The sequence below is a fragment of the Simochromis diagramma genome, unplaced genomic scaffold (genome assembly GCF_900408965.1).
Source record: "Simochromis diagramma unplaced genomic scaffold, fSimDia1.1 OVJJ01000387.1, whole genome shotgun sequence".
NCBI lineage: Eukaryota > Metazoa > Chordata > Actinopteri > Cichliformes > Cichlidae > Simochromis > Simochromis diagramma.
This window is the reverse complement of record NW_024387152.1, coordinates 3,673,604-3,692,214: the sequence shown is the minus strand read 5'-3', so window position 1 is coordinate 3,692,214 and position 18,611 is coordinate 3,673,604. Positions and strand designations below refer to the sequence as shown.

Sequence of the window (18,611 nt, the reverse complement as noted above, 5' to 3'; positions counted from 1 at the left end):
CTCAAATCATGCCCAAGGTTCTTGAACATGACAACACGCTCACTGCACTCAGATGACCTCTACAGTCACCAGATCCCAATCCAATAGAGCACCTTTGGAATGTGGTGGAACAGATTTACATCACAGATGTGCAACAACCATGCGATGCGATCCTGTCAACAAGGAGAAAATCTCAAATTTTTCCAGCACCTTGTTGAATCCATGCTATGAAGAATAAAAGCAGCAAAGGGATCCAACCCTGTACTAGCAAGGTGTACCTAATAGAGTGGCCAACGATTGCATTTATATAGATAGGCTATGTTAAAGCAGATACGGACAAGATGAAATAATTCCGAGCAGACACATTAAGGATTACATACATGTATAAAGTGATTTATTTGGTGTCAGCTTTGAACATATTAAACACTTTATACTCATCAAATCAAAACATGTCTTCCTTTGCACAACAGAAGACACATGCGAAATGTATGTACATAATATTATGTAAAAACAATATTGTGGCATTTTATTAATTAACTTATCTGATTACACATCAAAAATAAAGCGTGCCTTTTCATTTCATTCCATTCAAAAACTAAAATGTTCATTAGGACACTTTCAATAACATGAAATAAGCCATTTTATCATTTTTAATAACATTGTCTTGCAAATGGGAGCTGTTGGGGCACATGTACACAATTCGGTTTGAATAATTAGAGAAGAGCCCAACGTTCCAGTACCTATGAATAAATTAGAAGCACTGCGTACAATAATTGAAATTTACAAGAAGCTGTTGATCTTGACTGATGCAGCCGCCCCGAGCAGGTGATGCTGGGCAGGAGATAAGGCCTTTTTTCACTTCACTGCCAGCTAGATGCATAAATAAGTTGAGGTCACTGTTCTGTTAGCTCATAGTGGTTTGTATTGGTCCTCCTCTTGGTGCGCTTGTATCTCTATTCATTGGAGAAAGTAATGACATCATAGTGGATGCCCTGTTGCTGCAGCTCTTCCAGTTGCTCAGGTGTAGCCTCAGTGTAGACTGTCTGGGTCTGTGTCATGGCTGCGTCTGCTACGGCTGCAGGAACAAAGATCAGAGTTCATACTTTTCAGCTTTATTTATACTGAAGCGAATATTAGAAATAAATTATATTTTGGCAAGTTTTAAACCTACTGATGATGTTTGTGTATCACTTTCAAAAATGTCTGCATTTAAGGAATTACTGGCTTTCCTGAAGAAACCTTATCATATATTTGGGACAAAATTATAAGAAATTCATAAAATCCAAAAACTTGGAACTGAACATCAACTGAGCACGCTCATAAGAGCCAACCTGTGACAGCAGAGTGGGCAGCAGCCTCCAGATCTTCAGCATTCACGATTTGTTGATCAGAGCTGACAGGTAGGTACTGGATCTGACCGTCGTGACTTACAGCAATCTACAAATAGAACAGAATAGAGTTTATTTCAAACGTGAAAATAACTGAGTTACAAGAACAAAAACTTTGTAAACACACACACAAAAAAAAAAAAAAAAACCAAGATAAAGACATCAAGTTGTCATGAATGTCTCTGAATCCCACACAATTATTATGCTTGAAAAGGAGTAGGATGAAGTTTACACTTATTTGTTCCCGCCCAATTTGCAAATCAATGTTCAGAGTTTGGCATGTAATCAGATAATATACATGTTTAACTATATACAAGTTTACACTCATATACAATACACACAAAACAGTTTAAGCTCACAAACCAAAATGACTAAATAATCTCTTTTATATTTGTTTTTAAATTTGAGTTATGTTTGGACATAATGACATTTCATTTGTCTATAAAGTTTGTCTTAACTTTATAGACAATTCCATGTATATGATTGTGTATGATTCAGTTGCACTAGTTGTGAAGTTGCTCAATGTAACCAGTTAGATACTGGTTCCCATCACTTCAATTTAAAAATACAAAAGCTTCTAAATTTGGATGTACAGATGATTACACACTGAGAACAAGATTGTGAATACTTTATTGGATTTCTCCAAACAGCTCCCACTCCATCGTACACAGAGGTCCTTTCAGCATGTTTTAGATCTTAGACCTGTCTCACCTGTTGCTCCTGGACAATGGTTCTGTCATGTTCGTACTGGATTATCTGTCCGTCTGGCATCTGAGGGCCAGTCACAGAACCAGTTACAAATGAGACAGATATCCTCACTATTAAATACTGCGTATATATGCACCGTTTAGGCAGTTAAACACTTACCTGTATGTGGTTGCCATCAGCTACTACTACATACTCTTGAGGAAGTAAGTGTTGAACTCCATCCTGTGAGATGATATACTGGACCTGAAAGTGGACACGGGACAAATAAGGTGAGATTAAATCTAACATTGATACTGATTATACAATACCACAAAGAAGCCTTAGGCACTTTCATGATTATTGTGTTCTATCACACACAAGACTATAAACCACCTCTGAGGCCCCAAATTTATCTTGATGCATGGAGCCAGAATCAGACCTTCTTTTTGTACAAACATTTTTTTTTGTGCCTTTATTTTATAGGACAACAAAGCTTTTCAGACAGGTAAGTGGGGAAATATAATGGAGGAAGACACAAGGCAAAGGGCACTGGGTCAAAATTAAACCCTGAACCTCAACCAAGTGAGATAAACTGACACCCATGGGTCAAAAGCAAGGGTGGCCATACAAACACGTTATACAATAAGTTTAAGCAAAAAATACACATTAAAATACTTTAAAATCACGTTTCTTAAAATTTTAATCCATACGCATTTTACATGCACAGCGGTAGAATGATTAAAATGGAACTCACCTCAGTCACCTGGTTGTCTCCCGTCATCAGATGCTGGACCGTCTGACCGTCTATGGTGGTTATCTGCTGGATGTATGCACCTTCCTCCTGATTAATGCACATTTAAGGGTTCTTATTTATAAAATGTTTAGCAGTTACACGTGCAAAATCAATCCATTTTGGAGAGTACATTACATACATATAAGCTGTACTGTGTGAGAGCTGTTACCTGGTCTGACAGTGCTTGTTCCTGAGCTACAATGATGTGCTCCTGTCCTAGAGCCTGCAGCCGCTCGGGAGTGATCACTGCCTGATGTCCCTGCAGGGCTGATGTACACACACACATACACGACATCAAAATATATTAACTTTGTGTTCATTTTTTATCTGTTTTACACTGAGGCCTCTGTTTATGGACTTTTGACCACTGGCACCTTTGCGTTTACTGTTATTATTACTTTTAAGCACAAACTGTAAGTCTTGGCTTGTATGATCCTGCGTTTCTTACACTGTAGTGTGGCTAATGCCTCCTCATCGCTGTTAACTATTATAGTTTGCTGAGACGCAGTAGTTCGACTTTTGCGAGCAGGATTATCCTGATTGTGAAGACGCTCCATGTGAAACTTCAGATGGCCATTGCGGTTAAACCTGAGTTAAAAAAAAACAAAAAACACTCACATTAATAGCTGTTCTGTACCTCTAATGCCTAATGAATACAGATGTGTTAGATGCTCCCACCTTTGTCCACAAAGTTTGCAAGAAAATGGTTTCTCATTGGTGTGCGTCATCATGTGTCTGCGTAGGTCTTTCTTGTTCTTGGAGGCAAAGCTGCAGTTTGGACACTTGTGAGGACGCAGGTAGGAGTGCTGTCCCATGTGGGTCTAACACAAAACAGAACGTTAATCACAATTCAAAGGAGCAAAAGTTAGAGGGAGATGTTTTTCAAATGTCATTAAAATGGCTCAGAGTATAAATGTCAAACTAAATGAATATGGGGGTGTACACCTCTCAATTATTGTTTTTTCCCCCCATTTATATTAATATGAAGCTGTTTATCAATTTTAATTGTCATCACTGCCTCCAGTGGAAAAAATCTAGCTAACGTTGGCCAACTTTCGCCTGATAAATCTGGGGTTTGGAAGGACTCACCTTGACCTCAGGCCAGGAGGTGGAGGTGAAGTCACAGTCAGGACACTTAAAAGTATTGGCATCCACGTGCGCCCTCTTGTGGTTCTCCATGTCCGAGCGTCCATGGAAAGACTCCATGCAGATTCGACAGGAAAACCTCTTGGTAGTGAGACTGGGAGAGCCCACTGCAGAGGGAGAAGCTGGAGCTTCGCTGCTCAGCTAACGGAGAACGGACAACACAGTCAAGGAGTGGAAGACAGAGATAGTAAATCTGTTTATGGTATAAACTACACTTGCTAGTTACCTCCACTTGTTGCAATACACCATCAGCCAGTGCTGATGTAAGATAATACTTGTCACTTTTCAAGCTCTCTGACCCAGAAACCTCTAAAGCTTGAGAAGGGCTAGACTCCACATTACTGAAAAGAAAGCAGTTTAATAAGATTAGAAACTGCTGAGACACCAAAATGTCCTTAATATGAAAGTAATCTCTTGCTTATGAAATATTTGAACATAAGCTACAAATTGGACTGTGTGTGCTATGTTACCTATATCCAGGACTACGGATTTCTTCAGCTGCCTGCTCCACCACACTGAAGTCCCCTCCCCCCTCATAGCCTTCAATGGCGATGTGGGTAAGCTCGCCTGTTTCAGAGGTGGCAGCCTCGTAGGCCTCTTGTAGCACTGTCTCGCCATTCTCAGAAACATGGAAGGTCAAGATCTTTTGGGCCTGACCGGACGCTGCTGTCACCGTGCTCCATGTTCCCTTCTCCAAAGCTTTTCCATCTGACTTCAGCACTGCTACCTGAGAAAAACAATCAAGATATATTTTACCGTTATTATTTTTTTGTTCGTTTATTTTATAGAATACAATGCTATCTTTCATGTAACCGTTCTGAAATTTTGATGAGCTGACCTGTAAGGAGTTCCCAACCAGCTCCCGTGCATTGCTCATATTCAGCAGTAGGTCCAGGGCATTCTGAGCAGATAGGTCGCTGGATTCAGCTGAGGAGAAGCACATGGAGAAAAGTTCAGAGCTTGTCATTCAGGTTATATATAACACCATAAATATTTAATATGTTTTCAGAGAAATCCTTACTGACCTTGTTCATAGATGATCGTGGTGTTTCCCAAAGCGTCCTGGGACACTGAGGTGTTTTCCATGCCCTGCATGGCTTGCAGTGTTGCAGAATCCACAGTGACCTAATAAGATCATGTTAAAAAAAAGAAATAAAGACAGAAAGAAAAAATGAAACAAAAACTATGGTTATTCTTTAAGAGTAAATAATATTTCTAAATTTTGCAAATTGCTGAATTTTCATGCATATGGACATTTACAAATAAAAAAACAAACAAAAAAAAAAACATACAATCTCATTATTTTGTTATTTTCATGTTTTTTTTCCCTTCTCACCCCCCATTGGCATAAAAGTAACACAAGATAACAACAAATCAAACTCACAATAGTGTTCTGCAAGCTCTGTGTGTCTTCATGTTGCTGTTTCAGCTCTTCTATTTGCTGCAGGGTGAAGAAAGGTCTGCGCCGTGTCTTTACAGGCTCTTCAGGGTGAGCCAAAGACCACTCTTCAAATGCCTCAGCGTGGCGACACTGCACATGAAGGCGCAGGTTCTTCCTGTGCTTAGTCATGAAGTGACACATATCACAGGAGAAAGGCTTCTCGCCTGGAGAAATTTAAAAAAAAACACACAACATCAATAAGTGAATTCAATAGGTGAATTTAAACTCAAGCTGTTTAAATTTAGCGTTATTGTCTTTCTGCTGCACTGACCTGTGTGTTTGATGGCCAGATGGGAGACGAGAAACTCCTCTTTGGAAGTAGAGTATTTACAGTAGTCGCACTTAAAAGGCCTGTCGTTGGTGTGGGACAGCTGATGGTTGAGCAGCAGCTTCTTGTTGTCACAAGTGTAGTCACAAAACTCACATTTGAACCTGTCACATTAACACCAGAGGGGCATTAGTTATGATATCACACTCACACCTAAATTACTTATTCGACCAAAAACTATTAACGATTGTGATAGCCTTGTTTTTAAAAGAAGACTGACTGGTAGATGACAGAGTAAAAGAGGAGGAATAGAAGTCTGAGTACTGACTTGTTGTCCTCGAGACTCTGGATGTGGGTTAGGAGGTGCATTTTGAAAGTGTAACGCTTCTTGAAGGATTTTCCACACTGCAAAGACAGAAAGGCATCTTAAACAAGAAAGTAAGCGAACTTCCTAGTGGAAGAAGAAAGCAGGAGAGAATATTCATTAGTACTGGTGACACACCTCTGTGAGATAGTGAGATTACCCTGTTTTTTGTTTGTTTGAGTTGCCATACTTAATTTAAAATGATAAGAATATGAAAAGAATAGTTCTTGAACTGCATAATCCTCTTTCTGACCTTATCGCACATGTGTGGTTTCTCTGAGCTGTGGGTTTTTAAGTGCTGAGTAAGTCTCTTTTGCATGGGATACACCCTGTGACACACAGGGCAGGGGAACTCCGACGCCTTCGGCACCTGCAATAATCAGACTAAAAATCACAATGCCGACCTCTTACAGTAAGTAGCAACCAGCAAACAACAGAAACTGAAAATCTGTCAGATTATTTTGTAGAATTATTCTTAAACCACATATATGCCAATAAGTATTGTAGATGGCATTCAAATATAAATTCTTACCGACTCTGTCTTCCTTTTCCTGCAAGAGGAAAGAGAAATAATCAGTTATATCATCAACAGAAAACTTTATGAACATGTTCTTTTTCAGGAATAACTGAGTTTGACCACAGTTGCGACGCTCATACCGCTCTTTGTTGTGGACTGCCGAATGCCGAATAACATCTTTCTTGTACACGCTTGTGTAATCACACTCCTCACATTTGAATGGCTTGGTGCCCTCGTGGTTGAACATGTGCTCCTGTAAAAAAAAAATGTTTTAGGAAACTGTGGAAACATGCAAATAAACTGAGGGTAACTTGAGTGTGTTGTGATCTGTTTTATTGCAACTGACCTTGAGCGAGGACCAGCGCTTGCAGCGATAGTTGCACTGCAGGCACTTGAAGAGCTCCGGATCATTGCCTTCATGTGAGTCGATGTGGAAGCGCAGGTCTTCTAGAGTGAGGAAACGTGACCCACAGATGTAGCAGTTGTGAGGTCTCAGCAGTGGTTTGAGAGATTTGTAGTGCCGACTGGGAGATAACAAAGAGAAAGAAGAAATTAGTGCATTCTAAAATATTTTAATGGAATTTATAATAAAATGTTAAAAAGACTTACTTCCGATTCATATACTTCTTATATTTCTTGCGAAGGAAGCGCCGGGATGGTCTGCCACGTTTTCTTGGGAAGTACTCCACCTCCGTCCGTTGGTTGGATGAAGGATCTTTGTTCTCAGAGTCTGACTGGCTAATTGCTGCCTCAGGTGCATCTCCATCAGTCACCGTGGGTGCACTATTGTCTAGGCCTGAAGAGCTTGCCTCTTCAGACTCATTAGCATCCGAACAAACCCTAGGCTTCTTAGCAATACTTTCTGCTTCTGCAACAAAAGTGGAAAAAGGAGAATATATTTGCCTAAAGTTTTGCATGTAGGCTCTCTAGGCTCGCAGTGATAGGCTGAAAACTCACCTTTGCTGCTGTAGCCTTCATCTACAACTGAGTACTTCCTTGGACGGCCAGCTTTACGTCGGGGACGCCCTTGAGGAGAAGAGGAGGAGGAAGTGGGAGTTGCTGACTTTTTCAGAATGGCAGGTGGTCTTCCTTTGGAATCTTCATCAGCTGGGTTGTAGTCGCTGTCCTCTGGAGACAGATTATTTTTAATCAGTGTGAGGGATAAGTGGAAATGACAGTGAGAGCTATGTGATTGAGTAAATGCTCATTAACAAGAAAAGTATTAATGTTATAATCTATTCAAAGACATAAATTTGCATATTACATCTATGTCTTTTTCACTAACTTTCAGGATCATCAATAGCACCATCATCCACAATGTCATCCTCCTCTTCTTCTGCTGCTGCTGCTGCTTGCTGGGACTCTGCGGCCTTCATCTTTGCTGCCTCCTCCCTCTCTGCCTTTTGACGGGCTAAGGTCTCACTTTTAGGAGGTCGTCCACGTTTACGCTTCTTTGGCATTTCCCCTAAAATTGTAAAAAAAAAAAAAAGAAAAAAAGACATTTTATCTATATACTACCAAGCTTGGTGAGATAACAATGTCATGGCTATTATTCTGCTAGCTTACCTGCAGGTTTGAAGTGTTTGTCTCTCATGTGGTTGATAAGAGTATCTTTGGAGGCACTCTTGTATGGACACATTTTACACTTGAACTGCTGCACGATCACTACCTCCATCATTTCCTCTAACTCAGCCAGGTTTGGTGGTCGTTCTCCAGAGCCTTCTGCTACAGTTGATGTCTCCATGTCCCTGCCGAGCCCAGCTTCATCCTGAGAGCCTTGGGGCTCCTCTTTGCTGGGTGAGCAGTGCTGGGCCAGCTCAGGTTCTGCATTAGAGGTATAGGTCCCACTGCTGCTGATGAATGGGCCCGGCTGGCTCTCGCTGCCTTCCAGTGCCTCTGGAAGTCCACCTGAACCTGCCGTGTCTGCCAGAGGATGGTCTGAAGAGGAACTGTCGTCAGTATAGAGAGAAGCCTCTGGGCCATTGCTGCTCTCCATATAACAGGAGTGCTGGGGCTGCTGTTGAGAGTGCTGTGGCTGATCTGGATCCTGGTTCTGATCATCATCTTCATCATCGTCGTCCTCCGCTTGGTAACGAGAACAACCTGGCTGCTCAGAGTCTGCAGCTACAACACATTCCCCACCATACTCAGCCGCATACTGACGACTTGTCTGAGTCCGGTGATCTGCACTACTGTCAATGTAACTGCGTGAATGATGTGGCCGCTCCCCCTCATCCACTGCACGCCCAGGATACCCAGCACTGCACTCCACCACATAGTGACTTCGGCTGGTAGGATTTGAGTCAGCTCCACTGCACCCCACATAACCAGGCAGATCCTGGTCACTGTTATTCCCACTATAGTCAGGGAAGCCTGAACGGGAGCGTGTCTGGTCAGGTTCCTCGCCTGAACACTCCACATAGGAAGATGAAGATTCCTCTGTCTGGTCTGGACCATCTGCACTGCAGTCCATGTACTGGGAGGGGTGGGAGTGCTGTGGCTGGTCAGGCTGGCTGCTGCTGTCTTCTAAGTAACCTGAATGTCCAGGCTGATCATCGGGCTGGTCAGGCTCAACATTGCCTTGCAGGTCTCTCTGGTCAAGACAGGTGGATGTGGGACCTTCGGCAAGAGCTTCTATTGCTATACGATTGGACAGGGCAGAAGATGACATCTGAGCTACCATAGGAGCACCTGCACCAATAAACAAGGAAATGATTAAAAAAATATTCCTGAACTTTGTTTAACTTTGTTGTCATCAGCCTAAATAGATTTTAAGTATAACAATATAAATGTATATTGCTTTAAAATATAAACACATTTCTAATGTAAAAATTATTTTGCTAGTGGATAAAGATCAAATTAAAGCATTCAATTCATACATACATGACATTTACAAGCACTGTAAACAAATATAAAACATATAAGAGTCATTTATCAGAATTATTATTTTAAATTATTCTGGCCAATTGAAAGATGATAAGTTAGCAGGAACACCCCACTTACCGTCATCTGGACCTTGTAGTATTAGATACTGGGTTGTTTCTGCACCCCCATCTTCTGCACTGGTCACAGCTATACAACCTAAAAGAAAAAGATATAAAATCTCATGCCATAAAGTTTTCAATTTAAGACAAGTTCATCGTTCTCTTGTCAGGACATGATGGAAAACGAAGAGTCATTAAAAACATATACCATTCATGATATCGGGGCCGATGGTGGATTCTATGATCTTGTCAATGGCAGACCCCAGATCTGATGAGGTAGAAGCAGTTGAGTCAGAAACCATCATAGCCCCTTCAGAGACAGCACTCGAGTGGACCAGCACTTGAGCTGACTCCGACACAAGCACCGACTGAGTCACCGTGGAGACACTGGACACACTGGTGGACTGGGCCACTGAAGAGGAGTCTGGAAGATGGACTGATGAAACTCTGACATCTGTGCTAGAGCTTGTTTCTGGGATGAACACCTTAAGAGTGAGGGAAAGAAAGGATGACATCTGGAAACTTATAGCTTAAAAAGCTACATTCATCGCTGTTGTTTTTTTTTGTTTTATTTTGTTTTGTTTAACCACACTGTATTTTTAACTTACCACAAGTCCCTCCGAGCTCTGTCCAACATGGCAGTCAGACTCTGGGGCCTGTGCATGAGAAGCAGCAGCATCACTGCTGTCTGCAGACATCGCCTCTGATGACTCCATTCCCATGCCACTTTCAGATGGCTCCTCCATCCCTGAGGGACCTGCATCACTGCTGCTCTCCACCTCATTCTCCTCCAAATCCATAACTATCCACAAGAATTAAACAAAAAAAAATTAACCAAACCACTCCACCTATTTCTATTTTCCAAACAAAATAGATCTACACTACCATACTACTCTACTGTAAATCTAAGGTGTCATCTCTTAAACATACCTTGAATATCCATACAAGTGCTGTATATATAGATATATGCAACTTGCACATAGTTTAAGTACGAAGGAAGATCACTATTTGTTTTTAAAATATAGACACTCTAAGCTATGTTATATGGAGTTAAACAGCAGCGTATTTCATAACTTTAAAACCAGTAAGACCTGCGGACATTAGGGGCTGAAAAAAAATTGTCTAACTTTATCAACTGTATTTAAGTAAGAGTGTATTTGCTGAATAAGGCTGTTGCAGTTGATCATAACTTGTATACTGCCTAACTCCTGTCAATCAGAGCCAACTCTAAATGACCTCTGAAGGTTTTGTGGTCACTTCTCTGTTTCCAAGGTCAGATTGAACTCTCTACAGTTTGCATTTAGTTGGAAAGACCAAACTGAGCAGTGCACACTAATAGTTTACTTAGGTGTAGTTCCGATAGATTGTCAGTTTTCATAAACTTTATACTTCTTTACTGGTTAGAGTTAAATATGACTTCATTTGTTATAGCAGACTATGTTCAGATAATGTGTACTGTAGTAGCTTTCCACTGCAGCAACCACTGCAGTGCTTGATATTGTTACACAGTTTAACTAAAAGGGATTACGTGCAAGTGAGTTTGTTTCTGAGCATTTACCCCAAAGCCTTTTGCTTCTGTTAACATCGTATCTTTTGACTCTTAATTTTTAGTAAATCTCTTGGGTATCTTGATTCAGGGAAAGAAACTCTTGTGATTTTTACACTATCATAATTTGTTGAAGACCCAGGAACAAAGTTTTTTATAAACTTGCTCACGACCAAAACAGCTAACTGGCTAGCTTCCATATAGCTAACCAGCACTGCTGTTCGCTTAACGTCGGGCTTTTGTGGGGCTAACAACCGACACTTACAATCATATAACTTGTGTTTGAGCTGCACAGTACAGTTATAACCTAAATGCTGCTGCTAAGTCGCCATATCGGGTGTTACGTGATGCAAAATAGCATGCGTTAGCCTTTTTTAAACGGGCCTAGCTGCCCTTCATCCTGCCTGCTCCGCGTCGCCATTTTATACCAACTAACCCACTTTTCCATTCAGGCATTCTGAAAGCTCTACTGGGGACCTCGAGGGCCTCCGCTGCGGCAGACCGCCCAAATTCTCTCCCTGAAGAAAATAAAAACAATTTCCATCTTCGGCAGGAGAATCGCAGCTCTTTTTTCTTACCGTATATTTTCGAGTAGTAGGGTGTCCTTTGGTGTGGAGGCGCTAATTCGAACAGAAGTTACTAACCGATAATTGTTGCTTCATTCTAGTCGGGCACCATGAGTATCTCCTCGCTTCCTGTCCGTGCAACCGGATCTTATTTATTGTTTTTATTCAAAACGGAGCTTTTTGTTTTAACCAGTCTTAATATTTTTTTATTAACTTCAACATTTTATTTCTAATAATCACTTGACCGTTTTTGGTTGTTGCAAATATTCGTGAGATATTGCTATGTTTTTACTCATTGAGTGGACTATTGTTTTTAAGAGGAAGACGTATTACGTAATTGGGTGCGGAGTAATATGCGTACACACTAAACCTTTAAGTTTCAAAATGCAAACTAATTCATTTAAAGCGAAATGGTTAACCAACTTACTCAGTGTCAAAGATATGTTTTGGAACACATTTCTAAACCATGTTTTACCATGTTTGATGGGTGGGGTTACATTTTTGCTTAAATGTGATTATAAAACAGAGAAGCTACCTGTGAAATGTTCTAGTTTTCATAAACAAGCTCTTCTAGTGTGGAATCTTGTATGCAAGCATAATGTCTCTCCAACCAGTCAAATGGAATCAATTACCAATGCTGATTTGTGATGGCAGTGTCACTAAAAAGTAATATTCCTATAAAGGACAAACACTGACCCTCGATATTAATTATTCTTGTTGTGTGTGTGTGTCAAAATGTTTTGGAATGATGTACAGCAATATATTGGACAAAAACTGAGGAAATGATAATTAAAAACCTAACATACTGCGTTCAATTTTTGCTGCTTGTAGGAAAATTTCATATTCATAAATCAGATATGCTCCAAATCAAGTATTGACCACTTCTGTCAATACTTCTACTTCTGCAGCTTCTTCGGTGTTACTATTGGTCTCTTGAAATTCTCCCTGACCAGTTTTCATCTTTGAATTAATTTTTAGGGGGGTCATTCAGTTCTTTGCAATGTCAATGTTGTCCCATATTTTCTCCGGCCTTATTTTTGTATTTTTATTTTTGTAGTAACTGATACTTTTCACCAGTGAGATCCCTTTGATGCTTTGTAAGCTCTTTACAAAACATGACTTTTCTTACAACTGAGTAAATGCCAAGAAAATCCTCCCAGGGCAGCTGAACTTTAATTGGGGTTAATCTGAGTCTTGATGGGGGGGGGCGTGTTTACTCAAGACGCTTCAACCAAGCATTACTTGAAGGGTGTCTACACTTATGCAATAAGCTCATTGTATTGTTTAGTTTTTTAAAAAATATTTTTTCCTGTAACATATTTGTTTGTTTTTTAATTTGAATTGTTTGGTTTATATGTCACATCAAAGGTAAGAAAGGTTTTGAAATGATTTATTGTGCTCTTATTTTTTCTGGCATTTTAACACAAGTGTGTACACTTTTCACTGTGTATGTTTTAGCTGTCTTGAATTGTCTTCAAAGCATTTCAGTGTGTTTTTAGTGAATGATTAATACTGCTCACAGGGTTAAATTGTTTTCACAGAAAGTTTATTGCATTGATAGGCAAGACTTTGATAGAAACATTTAGGGATACATCAACATATTAATATCGATTGATATCGGCCTCATTGACTTCCACTGGCCTATCACAAACAAGATGGCAATCACTGATACTAGTTCATGATATCTCTTGTATCGCATCAATTTTGATGGTTAAACAGATTAATATTCAAAGATAAAGTAATGAACTGTTATTTTTAACAATGGCAGTTCTTTGTTTTCTTTGCACAAAGGGTGAATAAATAATAAACCAAAACAATCAAAACAAAAACATCGGCCATTGGCAAACTTCAAATTTTGATCATATCAGTATCAGTAAAGAAAATATTTGGTGCATCCCTACAAAATGTATTAAACCTCTTAAATAATTTATGTGTAGGAGACATACCTTGTCTTCCAGTGCAAGTAATTGGCTCTGAAGCCATTTTCAGAAAAACACACACAATAATCGTACAAAACAAATAAGTTTGAGACAAAAATAATATTAATGTTAGATATTGCTATAAATATCAAAATAATCTAATACTGTTAATAGTCTGAGCCTGTCAGACATGGTAATTATTTTGCAGCTCCGGGGTCTGAGCCAGAGTGCTGTTAAGAATAATTAAGTTTCTGTTATAGGCCACCATAACCATCAGTTCACAGACAATCAGACTGAAGGCAGTGCCAAACATTGCAATTTGCTCTACTGTACTGGGACTTTGGCACATTTTTAGGCCGGCGCTACATGTTTTATAACCAGTATGACTGAAAGACAATTATTCACATCCCAGAAAGCACGTAAATCAGCACAGCAGGTGCTACACAAAAACACTGTGTCACATTCTGCCAGACAGCAGCTGGGAGAAATGGGTACCACCACATTACAACTCCCAGCTCAGTATGTGTGTATTCAGTAGCGGGTGTCTGATGAGCACTTGAGCAGGTCATATTTGACATAGCCAACACGGTCCACCTGCCTGCGGGAATTCATACGCCAGTAGAAGCGATCCCGGCAGAAGTAAGTGTGACCTATAAGGAAAATAATGAAGTTAATATAAATTAAAGCAAACACCCTAAAGTGCTCTACTGCTGTTTTTTCTGATGTTTTGGGGGTTTTTTTCCCCCTTAAACTTAAGAGAAAATTTACATTTTGTAGTTTATTTACCTTGGTACTGGAATACATCATGAGCATCACTGGGGATACCACCAAAGACAACATCAGTAAACTTTGGATAGCCCTTGTCGATTGTCTGGGCCTTCACATCCAGCCTGTTTAGATCAAACAAAACAAAGAGAGAAAATGTCATTAAAATGGCAAAAAAGTAGCAGTTTTCTCTTAAATTCAGGACTGTCAAGGCTGAGTTTTAACCTACCTCCAGAAGTTCTCCCCACTGAAGAGCAGCACTTTGCTTTTCCCCCTCTGCAGAGCTCCCTCCACTTTCTGAATGTTGTTGGGCAGGCCTAGTTTCTCAATGCTGCGGGGACCCAGAACATTCTGTCCTGTGTAAACCCAGAATTTGCTCCCTGTAAACAATAAAATGATCGTTATTAGACCGTCAGCGCTGTTGGCTAATACAGGCTGTTAAACATTGCATGAGGGTTCATTACCTGAGAAGAAGTACAATTTCTTGGTCAGACTGTCCTCAAAGGCAGAGTCGATGACAGCTGGAAGAGCAGGCCACTTGTTAGAAATAGAAAAGGGCCCTGCATTGCTGCTCCCGGACATCTTCCAGTAATGTCTATAAAATTGACACACAAAATTTAACATTTCATGTGCTTGGAAATCTTGTTTTTACTTGTTTGGAAAAGAAGAATGCGATAAAGTAGGATGAGTAAGCTGCTCACCCATCCTTGAAGAAATGTAGTTCTCCTTGAATCACAGTGATGGTGTCAAATGTGTCCTGCTTGCAGGCATCTTTGGTTGGATCCACAGGTACTGCAGTAGTGGTGGTGGTGGGATCAGTGGGCTCAGCGGTAGGCGGTTTGGGGCTAGGTGGGGTGGGCACAGGGCCAGTTCCACTTCCTGAAAAAATATATAGTTTCATGAGAGATATTGCTGCGAAGTTAGGGACATTAACACTTTAATGCCGCATGCTAAGAAGAAACTCTTACCATAGAGATACTGAATGCCGCTAATGTCATCGCTATGCAAGGAGAAGTCTTCAGCATAGCTGTACATGGGGTACATGAGAGCTTCTCTAATGTTGGAGTGATCCAGGCCAAGAGCATGTCCAAATTCGTGGGCAGCCACCAGGAACAGACTATAACCTGTAACAAATATATTAAATATTATTAATGATTAATGATTCATTTTAACCTCCTCTTTTTTTCTGCCTTGTGTTTGTTGCTCACCCTGGTCAGGACAGAAGCCCCATTTCTGGTCATCATCATAGCTGTCAGTGGTGCTGCACCACAGCTTGCCATCTCCTCGTCCCTCACTTGTGCATGAGTGATACTCCTTACCCAGGAACACAAAGGGGAAGTGGCAGGGATCTCCCTCAGAATTTCCACCAATTACAGCTATATCTGGATAAACAGAGACATAACAGCAGCAGTTAAACAAAAATAACAAGGCACTGTGGCAGCACTGCACTGCATTTATGTGTTGTGGTTTATGTGTTCCCTCACCACGACTGGGACAGAATCCATATTTCTTATCCTGGTCAAAGTTGCCTGTGGTGGCACACCAGCGGTAACCATCATCGCGGCCCTCTGTGGTACAGCTGTCATACTCCTCCCCCAGAAAGGTGAAAGGGAAAACACATGGAGCTCCACCAGCATTTCCATCAAAAGTGTATAGAACTGTTAGGATGAAAAGAGAATAGAAGTCAGCATGTCACAAAAGCAAATCCGCTTATCTGGGTGACCTGTGACATGTGATTTGCCTTGGAGAATACAGTGTCAAGCTTACGTTCACTTGGGCAGAAGCCATATTTCTTGTCCTTGTCGTAGTCAGCTGTGGTGGAACACCATGGCAGATTGTCTGTGCGGCCCTGTGTGGTGCAGGTGGAGTATGATTTGCCCTCAAAACTGAAGGGAAAGTGGCACGTGGCGCCATTCGCATTTCCAAAGCGAGTCTTCACAACTATATAGACAGAAGAGACCGGACATTTAATTACATTTAAAGTGAACACTAGGGGGAGACAAATGCTTGTTGCCGGTGTTTCTGATTACCTGCTCCTTTCCCCAAGGTCCAGAACTCATCATCGTCGAAGTGGGCGTCTCCCTGAATACCCTCACCAGGGGGGTAGGCATGTGCTAGAAGGCCATCCTTACCATCAAATGGGTAGGGGTCTCCGTGGTCTGAATAGAAATGTGCACTTCACATTAGTGTTTGGTTTTCTATGCAACTATGTTGCGTCAGCGCGCATAAAACAAATCAAACGACCATCGTAAAGCACATTACCCTTTTTCCCAAACGATATCATGATGTCAGCCGTGCCGTCATAGAGACGGGTAAAAGTCAGAGGGGTCACATCACTCCACACCTTAAACGCTCTGGCAAAAGCATCGTCAATGATAGCGCTATCCATGTCTGGGGAATAGTTAAGGATCCTGTGGAGGAGATAAAATAACATACACAGTCAGAACTTCGTTGCACAGTCCGCCCCTTACATAGTGAACTCAGTGACTTTTTTTTTCTTGCTCACCTGTAAGTAACATCGTTGTGGTCCCACTTGAGGTCTCCTTCAAAGGTTTGATAGTTGGCCACATCAGGAACTCCGCAGCGAGGTTTTTTCATAGCATCCAGGGTTTCTTTATCCAGCACCCCAGTCTCCTCCAGCCCCAGCTGATTCTGCATCCTCTTCAGAGCCTTGGAGGTGGACACCATAGACTGGAAGCCACTGCGCTCCACAGTATTCATGTAGCCGAAGTTCTTTAGGTAATTCTGGAAGGAGAACACGACAAACCAACATTACTGTGTTACTGTTACAATCCTTCTGCAGAAATTAACTTTATCTGTATTTACACTGTCTTTCTGCATAGCTTGGTTAAATATCCCACTTATGCAATTTTATTCTGTCTGAATAAAATAGCCCTCATACTTACTTCTGCCAGCTCCGAATCAGTCATGTTTTTGGGAATGTCTCCTGGAAAGGTGACAAAGACGGACTTCAGGGGAAGGCTCCATCCGTTTTGTGTGCTTATGCCCAAAAGTAAACACACAAGTAAAGTACAGCATCTCATGGTGAGATCTACTGTAGGCTGGCGCAAAATATAACAAAAATATTTACTAAGAGTTTGCAGTCAGCAAGGACTCAGACCAAAAGAAACAAACTAAAAAAAAAGCCAAAATGATTCTCCTCTGATGTTGGATTTTGCTGCAGCTTTGGCTCCCTTCTTCGTTTTGACTGGAGGCTCTTGCTGTAGTCTTGCTGTGATGTGCTGCTGGTTAAGGGTTAGGGATCCTTGTATTTATACATCAAAAAAACTCTTAGTCACCTGACCTTATTCCCCTCCCACACAAAAACCGCATCCCTCCTACATACATCTTGGCAAACTGCATTAGTTGAATGAACATGGGGACTTTCCAAATATCCACTTTTAGCTTTACATATAACAGCTAATGAGTGACTGACCTAATGTAGTTTTGGGTAGATTTGTCAGACTGGAAATGAGTGTTACTGAATGACTACCTGGCAATGGCTGATAAGACCAATTTTGGTAAACAGCAATGCTTGTTTTGTGTTTTGATTAAAATAAATAAATAAATAATGTATGATGCAAGATACTCACAAAAATAATTAGGAAATGATGAAGTACTTTGAAAGTTTTATGTGTTTTCAGCCATTCAAAAAACACCCAAAAAAAAAAACACCATAAAAACCATTCAGGAAATAACAAAAGAGATTAACACCATTAAACAAAAAAAATAAACAAAAGGTTAAATTTGAACAGTGAAGTTGTTTTTTTTTTGTTTTTTGTTTTGTATTTTTAAAGCATAACACACTCATCGTGTCATCATGGGACTCAGCTAGACACTTCTGTTATTTCTGCTCAAATTATTGATATAAAAAGATTTCTGCTTCCACTTTTTTCATAAATACAACTTGTTTCCTCTTTTTGTTAAGTTTTGAAACCAAAGGAAACATCAAACTAGGTCAAGCCAGACGCAGGATCGCATTGAAAACTTGGAAAGAAAATGTTGCTTTGTTAAGGCAGTAACCTAATGATTTCTTGTATTTGCTGCATTAAGCATTCGTATGTATCATCATAAATGGTAACAATGAAATCGGCACACACTCACATTTACTTCCTTTGCAGTTTACATTTTTGCAGTTCAGATTTTTGGGAACTAACTGCTTCATCATTGCCTGCCAACTACTGGTGCAACATCTTCAATTGCTTTATCCCCAGAATGACTCAATTCATTAGCAATTACTAACATGTC

The 18,611-nt window shown here is 40.6% G+C and overlaps 2 protein-coding genes across 5 annotated transcripts; both read right to left on the bottom strand.

The window, feature by feature from the left end:
* Window positions 1-351: 351 nt before the first annotated feature.
* Window positions 352-12,052, bottom strand: LOC120743786 (zinc finger protein 335-like). Of its 4 annotated transcripts, none has more exons than XM_040047640.1 (28): window positions 11,692-12,052; window positions 10,176-10,369; window positions 9,776-10,052; window positions 9,587-9,664; window positions 8,150-9,274; window positions 7,869-8,048; window positions 7,541-7,711; window positions 7,193-7,451; window positions 6,930-7,107; window positions 6,724-6,836; window positions 6,599-6,617; window positions 6,320-6,436; window positions 6,031-6,107; window positions 5,706-5,866; window positions 5,378-5,598; window positions 5,019-5,118; window positions 4,832-4,920; window positions 4,464-4,720; window positions 4,220-4,334; window positions 3,937-4,134; window positions 3,526-3,668; window positions 3,296-3,435; window positions 3,017-3,114; window positions 2,809-2,895; window positions 2,235-2,318; window positions 2,079-2,138; window positions 1,311-1,416; window positions 352-1,054 (listed from the first exon to the last, which is right to left on the bottom strand). In XM_040047640.1, exons 2-28 carry the CDS (start codon window positions 10,365-10,367, stop codon window positions 933-935), a joined length of 4,767 nt encoding a protein of 1,588 aa, XP_039903574.1. In that variant the 5' UTR covers window positions 10,368-10,369; window positions 11,692-12,052; the 3' UTR covers window positions 352-932. The 4 variants fall into 4 exon arrangements, with proteins under 4 accessions (XP_039903574.1, XP_039903575.1, XP_039903576.1 ...); XM_040047641.1 differs by lacking the exon at window positions 11,692-12,052 and adding an exon at window positions 11,126-11,647; XM_040047642.1 differs by lacking the exon at window positions 11,692-12,052 and adding an exon at window positions 11,379-11,647.
* A 1,151-nt stretch (window positions 12,053-13,203) lies between these two features.
* Window positions 13,204-17,613, bottom strand: mmp9 (matrix metallopeptidase 9). Its single transcript, XM_040047643.1, has 13 exons — window positions 17,270-17,613; window positions 16,870-17,108; window positions 16,626-16,774; window positions 16,394-16,522; window positions 16,131-16,304; window positions 15,848-16,021; window positions 15,572-15,745; window positions 15,332-15,487; window positions 15,065-15,242; window positions 14,828-14,958; window positions 14,593-14,743; window positions 14,385-14,488; window positions 13,204-14,248 (listed from the first exon to the last, which is right to left on the bottom strand). Exons 1-13 carry the CDS (start codon window positions 17,405-17,407, stop codon window positions 14,130-14,132), a joined length of 2,016 nt encoding a protein of 671 aa, XP_039903577.1. The 5' UTR covers window positions 17,408-17,613; the 3' UTR covers window positions 13,204-14,129.
* Between the last annotated feature and the right edge of the window lie 998 nt (window positions 17,614-18,611).

Excerpts from the sequence above, each read along its gene's own strand:
- LOC120743786 (XM_040047639.1), bottom strand. Across the intron at positions 9,665-9,775 it reads CGGCCCCGATATCATGAATG|GTTGTATAGCTGTGACCAGT; the intron begins GTATATGTTTTT and ends TTTTTCTTTTAG. Across the intron at positions 5,599-5,705 it reads TCTGGCCATCAAACACACAG|GCGAGAAGCCTTTCTCCTGT; the intron begins GTCAGTGCAGCA and ends AAATTTCTCCAG.
- mmp9 (XM_040047643.1), bottom strand. The coding sequence starts at position 17,407 with ATGAGATGCTGTACTTTACTTGTGTGTTTACTTTTGGGCATAAGCACA. Across the intron at positions 16,775-16,869 it reads CACAACGATGTTACTTACAG|GATCCTTAACTATTCCCCAG; the intron begins GTGAGCAAGAAA and ends TCTCCTCCACAG. Across the intron at positions 14,959-15,064 it reads CTACATTTCTTCAAGGATGG|ACATTACTGGAAGATGTCCG; the intron begins GTGAGCAGCTTA and ends TCAATTTTATAG.